Source organism: Limulus polyphemus, unplaced genomic scaffold (assembly GCF_000517525.1).
Source record: "Limulus polyphemus unplaced genomic scaffold, Limulus_polyphemus-2.1.2 Scaffold497, whole genome shotgun sequence".
Taxonomy (NCBI): domain Eukaryota; kingdom Metazoa; phylum Arthropoda; class Merostomata; order Xiphosura; family Limulidae; genus Limulus; species Limulus polyphemus.
The window spans coordinates 153,218-160,891 of NW_013666107.1; the positions used below are offsets into that span (position 1 = coordinate 153,218).

Here is a 7,674-nt window from a genome sequence, read left to right on the forward strand (position 1 = left end):
CTACCATTCATGCCATTATAAGTTGTAAATCACTTGGAGAATATGTAGCTCACATTTCCCATGAGCAACTCTGAGCTGCTTGCATGCATACCTAATGAAAAATTTTCTTTTATATTAATATTCATTTTACCTATTCTAACCTTAACTAACGTAAAGTTTCCTATTTTTACATTGTAGTTACTTTTATAATAATAAATAAAGAATGCACATGAAAAACAAGAAATAAAATACTTACCTAGGTCTTTTTTTGCTGTCAGCTGCCGATGACACACAACCTTACTTTTTATATTCTAATGGTGGTAGTACACTAAATAATTTTTATTTAATTAAATAATGCACCAAATAACATACAATAATAAGACACAAAAAGCAGACAATGTTCCGTAACTATCACAATTTTTCTGGCTTTCTGACTGTGTGACAAGAGGCGTTACAAATTTATTCAAGTTAGTTGATAAGTTTACCATGGAAACGAAGCTTGTACTTAGAGAAATTGAAGATTCTACATTCAGAAAACAATGTAATATAATGTGCCATTTGATATATGAAAATCTTGGCTTTCTATTGGTTATAAATAATATAGTATTAAACATAAGAGAGAACGATTAACAAATCCTTAAAGAGAGGATGTGACAGATGGGTGTGGAAAAAGGGGGACTGATTTTTTATTTGATGGCTCTGTAAACCAAACAAGATTGAAGACTACAAAAATTATGTTTTGTCTGAGTGATGACAATATTATATCATTTACATCAAATTTCATACTTATTGGAGGGGTGGTGAATAAATTAGAGAAAAGGGGATGCCTAGAGAAAAAATGTCACATTTATCACATTAGGGCAATGTTCAGGATTTAAAAAAATTGCTTTATAAAATAAAGAGCTTAAAAGTTATATACTATTAAAATGTGTATCATTAGCTACAATTCTATGCTATAATAATTGTTTGTAAATATGTTCTTGGTATCTGATCTATATCATCGCAGTTTCAAACATTAAACATCTGACAGATTAGCATGGAAGCAGCTCATTTAACAAACATAGCATATCAGACAGCTTATAAAAAAGTTTTTTTTACATTACTTTCTTGGTAACATTATACAGCATCTTTAAATTTTAAAAGATAAGGTTTATATCTTCTTTTAATGAAACATTTTATTATGTGAAGGCTACGTAAGTTTTATTTTTAATAAAGCTTCAATTTATGGCAGCTTAAGAGGCATTTTACTGAAGCCCTACTTTCATTACTTTTTTTTCATTGTGTCTGATAAAAATGTTCAAAAATTTGCCATCACTATTCTCCAAGAGCCAATGAATAATGGAATAACCATTTATCACATGATCTATTTCATTTACTATTACGAATAAAACTTACTTTATAGCAAAAAAATAAGCAATACACTACAATACTGCAGGAAAATGACATTTGTATCCAACTTTATGCTTCTTTAGGAATAAAACAAAACTGTCTTTTATCATTTTACATAGAATAAAGACATTAAATACCTTTTTGAAAAATATTACTCGGAAACATATATAAGATAAAAGACTATAAAATTTCTTTCTTTAAAAATCTCACAAAATTTTTTTGCCAAAAAAAGAGGAATGTACATAACACCACATAATAAGCACATCATATTATTACATACATTATCCCTAATACATTATTGCCAAAAAAACTATAACAATGACATTTGATTCTTTCTTATTTTGCCATCTGTTTAAAGAATAGTTAAAAAGTTCATTCATTAATAGCCTAACAATGTAAATAAAAAAAATTGACACATTACAATCATGTTATCTTAACTGTTTTTTAGAAAACTTAAGGCTACTTTTATAAAAAATATTGAGCACTGTAACACTTACTCAAAATTGAGCACCAGGTGTCCCCCACTGTCACCAACACAACAATGTTATTTGAGCATAATTCTGCCACTTTCTACCTTACATAAATTATACTCAGTTGCTAGGTGTAAAACAGCAGTATTTTTTATGAGAATATTATGTATGTTTTGTGATAAAATCAGCACTGCAGGAATTCACTGATTTCTTTAATGTATTGAGAAATACTCTTTCAATTAATAAACTTAATTAATAAAACATGTTTAAGAAGTTATTTTGTATTATGTTCAGTTCATTTCTAGACAAATATCTGACTTTGATTCAACTTAAAATTTACTTATCCTTTATTACTAATCAACTGATTTCAAAATTCACATTAATTTTTTAGTTAATTCTATACAGAACTTTTTTTGAATTGATATTTTTTGAAGAACATATTTTGACATTACGCATTACATAATCTGCAATTCATTAAAAATTATTAATATTATGTTAATTAAACACCTCACAGAAAATTGGAAGTCTATTAAGTTGGTTAATAATTTGACTAAATAAATCTAAAACTAAAGTGGACTTATAAACAAAATAAACATATGTGACAAATAAATTGAATTTAATGCACTTACTTTCTTCAAGCTTAATGAAAATTATAGTTAAATACAAGATACATTGTGTCTTTTTTACAAATCCTACATTTTGTATTTATAATACCTCTGACAATGGCACATAATTGGTACAAAATCTGGCAATGTTGGGAGCTTCAAATACAGCACAGTAGCAACTATTATGCTGGATTTTCTTCTTGCACCCTTCAGATGCAATTCCAATTCAAACATTTATGATATGAGTTATTCTGATCACCAACATCACCCAACTTGAATCATTGTGACTTTTTCTCAGGGGGTTATTTGAAAGTAACCTACACACTGTACAGAAGTTCAAGGATGCAGCAACTTGTGTGAAATTTACCAGGACATAATTTACAGTATTGTGTGCAATGATACATCTATGAAATTAGAACAAGGAAATACTGAACATGTCATTTGCAATCTGTCAAATCTCCCAACAGTGTAATGTAGTGTTGCCAAGTTTCATCCCGTTTACATGTCATACGACAGACTTATATTACAAATGTAGGACATCACCTTGTATTTGTTTTATACATGATAAGCTAAAAGAAATGTTCTAAAAAACAGAATAATTGTATGATTTAAGCATAAGTAGCATGATATGCTACATTCTTTCAGCTAAATGTTTATACACAAGTAAAGATATAAACCCCTAGTAACTCACTTCTGGGGTTTAATAACAGTGACAGGAACTGAAAACACTGGTCCTTTTTGAGGATTTTGCACATCATACGCTCTCACCTGAAATGTTAGAAATAACACAAATTGTTTTGAAAAAAAACAGCAATTTAACTTTCTACTTAAATACAGATATTAGTCATTTTACTTGCATCTTTTACAATTTTTTTATAATCATTCTTTACAAATCTTTTGAGCTCTGGAAACACTTAGGCAAAATATCTAAAAGTATTGAATAAATCAACCTTAGAGTTAATTATGTTTTATTATATGTAATTAAATTCCATTCACTAACAGAGACAAATTAATTACCTAAGAATGAAAAGATTAAATTTATCATGCTAATTTTATATATGTAAAGAAAAAAAAATCTTATTAATGTACTGTATCATCACAGGAAAGGAGCCCACAAACTACAATGTAAACAAAACATCAATTAACAAACAAAGATTCTTTCTTATTTTAAAATGATCTTTTATGTATACATAATGCTTTATTTTATCTGTACTTTTCCTTTCTTTATTTAAGTATTATGACAAATCTATTTCAGTTTTAAAACAAAATTCTGAATTTTTACCATAAAGGTGATATGTTTTCCCATTTTAACCTGTGTTCTGCTCATTGAAGATACCAAAACATGATTTTTAACATTATAAGCCCTCAGACTCACCACTGAGCCACCATAGAGCCATATATAAATGACTGACAGCTATCACTAAAAGAAAAATAGCAGCAGTGAATTTGTTCGTTTGTTGTAGATATGCATATAAAACTACACAGCTAGTCAACAACTACCCCTGCCAACTCTTGGGCTACTCTAATCAATAGTGGAATTTCACCATAACTCTTAAAATAGATCCACAGTCCCAAAGTACAGATAATGATTAATATTTGTAGTAAGAAGGTGCAAACCATTAACCTTTGAATCCACAGTCTAGCATTCTAACCATTAAGCTTCACCCAGCCAACAGCAGTTAGAACATCATATCTAAGGTATGAGTAACAGCAATTAAACTCAAGAAAAAATAAGTAAAAAGAAAGGAAGTTAAAAGCATATTTTTGAAGATATCTCAACAGCTAATATGTTAATTATAATATTACTAAAGACAATCTACAACCAATGTAAAATTTTATCTTTAAAGTCAACATTCCACCCTCCATAATAGTCAGATACCTGTGTGAAGATCAAATAATGTAAGATGTATGGGTCAATAACAACTACTGTTTTAAGTATGAAAATTTAAATTACGGCTATGTCGTGTAATGCATTACACAACCCATTGCCACCCCCTCAAATATAAAAAAGGGAATATATGGTAAAGTAATACAAGTTATGTCAGTGAGTACAAGGATTTAAAATACTGTAGATTAGAATATCCTACGAGTAAGAACAGATAAATCTGTTAAAAGTATTACAACATCAACCAAAGTTATTAATGTAACTTACTAATAACTAAAATTCAATGAAATATAAGCAAGACCCCTCAGAGAACTTTATCAGGGAGAACATGTTCTTTATAATTCTCAAAGTTACTTAAAATACACTAAATAATACTGCACATAAAAAAAACAAGAAAATCTAGAAGTACATGAATATGCAGAACTACAATGCAATTCTTATCTAATGGAACTACTACAACAAATACAGGTGAAGAAAATGTTAAAACACCATTGGTACAAAATACATGACTATTTAAAAGAAAAATGAATTACCAATGTAAAATGAGCACCAGGTGATAATCCTCGAGCATCAACTTTAACAGAGAAAGAGCGTGCACTATATGCCATTGATAAATGAGTTGGTGCCATCAGCCAGGTACAATCACATACAATTCGAAGGTTCATCTGAAAACTGATTTTCTGGTGTGGATCTTAAAAAAGCAGGGAATGTCTTGAATTACTTTGGAATAATGTTAATATTATAATCATCATGAGACAGCCAACTACATGAACTAAATTTTAACAAAAGAATGTTATAATATTCAAATATTACACAAAAATATCATAATTTGTGTACATAACATAAAGATATATGATTTACTATCATATTAAAAAAAATATTTTTACCTGCATTTTGGTCATCTAAGAAAAATGGTTCTACAGTAATCTGAATAACCTTTGGAGTTCTGAAGTCATGTGAATTTCGCAAATATATTCCTCCATATTTATTATTACATTCTACGTGAAATCGAATGTCTCTCTCAATATTCCCAGCATTATCAACAATGTGGTCAAAAGCCTTTTCCACCTAAATTATCAAAGAAGTAAAATAAATATCAACTGAAGTATCAAAATAAATTCACATTTTGAAAGAGGTAATAGAGAACTGCAGTTATGAAAGTTCAAGCATAGAATAACATGTAGTTATGAAAATTGAATATCATCAGGCATTATATCCGCAACATGACAACACTGCAGTTTTATCCAGTATCAAGTCTCATCAACCCAGCTTAAATTTCTCAAAGTTTCATAGGGTGTAATAAAATGATTTTTAATCCAAAAAAAAAATTTAATAACTGTCTTCATAAACTTACTCAAGGATGACTAGGATGACAACAAAAAACATTAACATTTTCCTATACCAAAAATGTATGTCCAATAATACTTACCTCCCCTTTAACTTTATCCCGACGAAAGTTTCTCTTCTCTGCTCATCTAAGCATTGGTACAAATTTTAATTCAAATCTTGTGATTCTCTCCATCTATGTCAATGCGCCCCTCTACCAGATCTGTACATAAGCTCCCTATTATTACTTCATATTCACTTTTCAAGACGGTACAAATTAGTAGACTCAAATCTGGCCATATAGTGGGGAGGAAGGGTGGGAGAGTGTGAGATGAGGTAAGTATTATTGGAAATACAGGAAAATGTTAACTTCCAAAAAACACCTCTTCTCACACTTTAGCTAGAATCCCACATTGACAAGGTGGAGGGGCTGGTGAGGATAAGCCCCCGTCCCAGCCTAAAGAAGAGCAAAATGCAACACAATGAACTCAGAATTACAGGACCTGTCATGCCTCACTCAACCTGAAGAAACAGAGATTACCTGGCCTGGAATTACGGACTAAAATCCTAACTCCCCAACCTGAGAGGCATGCAACAGATTGAGGCTGATATAACAGGGATGGCCAGAGAGGAAGTGGAAGAGGTTGGCACTCCTGAAGGAGTGGAAACCAAGGCTAACCTGGCCAATATGATGGGATGAGGAGCAAAAAACTTTGGATAACAGGCAAATCTGAGGGAATGCATAAAGATGAAGACCAAATCCTGGCTGAGAGCATCTATGCCTAAAGCCCAAGAATGAGGGACAGGAGACTAGAAGGATAGGAGGTGGGCATTCCAGTGAGTGGAAAAAGCATCGATATGAAGTGTCCCGAGACAGTAACAGATCCAACAAAAACTTGAGAATGAAGCATCCATTCCATGGGAAGAAATCTGTCGGGATATCGGATTGTTCTCCTTGCTTCCCTTGTTCCTTGTATTATGAATTTAGTGGGTGATCAGCTATCTCGATAGTGGGCCTAAATGAGAAGATCCAATGTCTGAAAACAAAAAAATCCATAAAAAGTGTGAGTGCCCCCTTACTTGGAAATGTAGAAGACCACAGTGTAATTGTCCGAGTGAAGCATTACCACATTCCCTTGCAACAAATCGAGAGCCCAAGACGTGGCTCATTCAACTACTACAAGCTCTAAAAAATTGAAATGGAAAGAAGATTCCTCTGTCCAAAGGCCCTTAACTCTTTCAGCACGGGCTCGGTCCCTGGGACTGACGTTGTAACCATTTTGTGGTTGTTATAGTTTTCATGCTATAACTTTTAAATTAGTAAGCGAATGTTAATGAAATTAGGCAGATTATCAGTAAATGTTACACTGCTCTCATACACAAAATGTCCAATTTTTTTATTGAGTCTTAAGGTTTGTAAAGCAATGTTTTTCTCATGTCTTTTTTTCTTTTCAGCTGTTGCCTATCTATTATGCTAAGTAATGTTCATTTTAAGATTAAAAATACTTTTATGCATCAGAAAATTTTTAAATTTCACATACGAAATCTTTATAATATCGACATAGTTATCAACCATTTTTAAAGAAAAACTTTATATTTTATCTGACATCTTCAGTAATTAATCTCTATATGGGTTCAGTAGATTTCATCGATCTTGCAACCACCATAAAAAATTAGGAAATAAATATAAATTATGCCTCTTGCATTTTAGAATGAACATATATTATAACAAAAGAACATAAATGTTTAAACTAAATAGCTTAAATCTCATAACACTGTACATTTATATATATATTCATTATTTTTATGATATTGACCTTTCAGCCATACCTGGCTAACAATACAGAAGTTACAATTGGCTACCATATCAAATAACATAAATCAGACCTTTGGTCTGCACATAGTAACTTGTCTTGGCTGTGTTTTAGAAGACTAGTATTTTGTAAAATACAGTCACATTTCAATTATTATACATTATATATGTATATATATTATTGCTATTTTGAAATAAGTTCTTAAG

The 7,674-nt window shown here is 30.8% G+C and overlaps 1 protein-coding gene across 1 annotated transcript in view; it reads right to left on the reverse strand.

Moving 5' to 3' along the window:
- The window catches only part of LOC106458658 (tripeptidyl-peptidase 2-like), a 99,852-nt gene that overhangs the window by 43,055 nt on the left and 49,123 nt on the right, over positions 1-7,674 (reverse strand). Inside the window, exons 14-16 of the mRNA XM_013918188.2 lie at positions 5,216-5,396; positions 4,862-5,019; positions 3,135-3,211 (exon numbers count right to left, since the gene is read on the reverse strand). Coding sequence (XP_013773642.1) covers positions 3,135-3,211; positions 4,862-5,019; positions 5,216-5,396 — 416 coding nt within the window. The remainder of the gene's footprint in view (positions 1-3,134; positions 3,212-4,861; positions 5,020-5,215; positions 5,397-7,674) is intronic.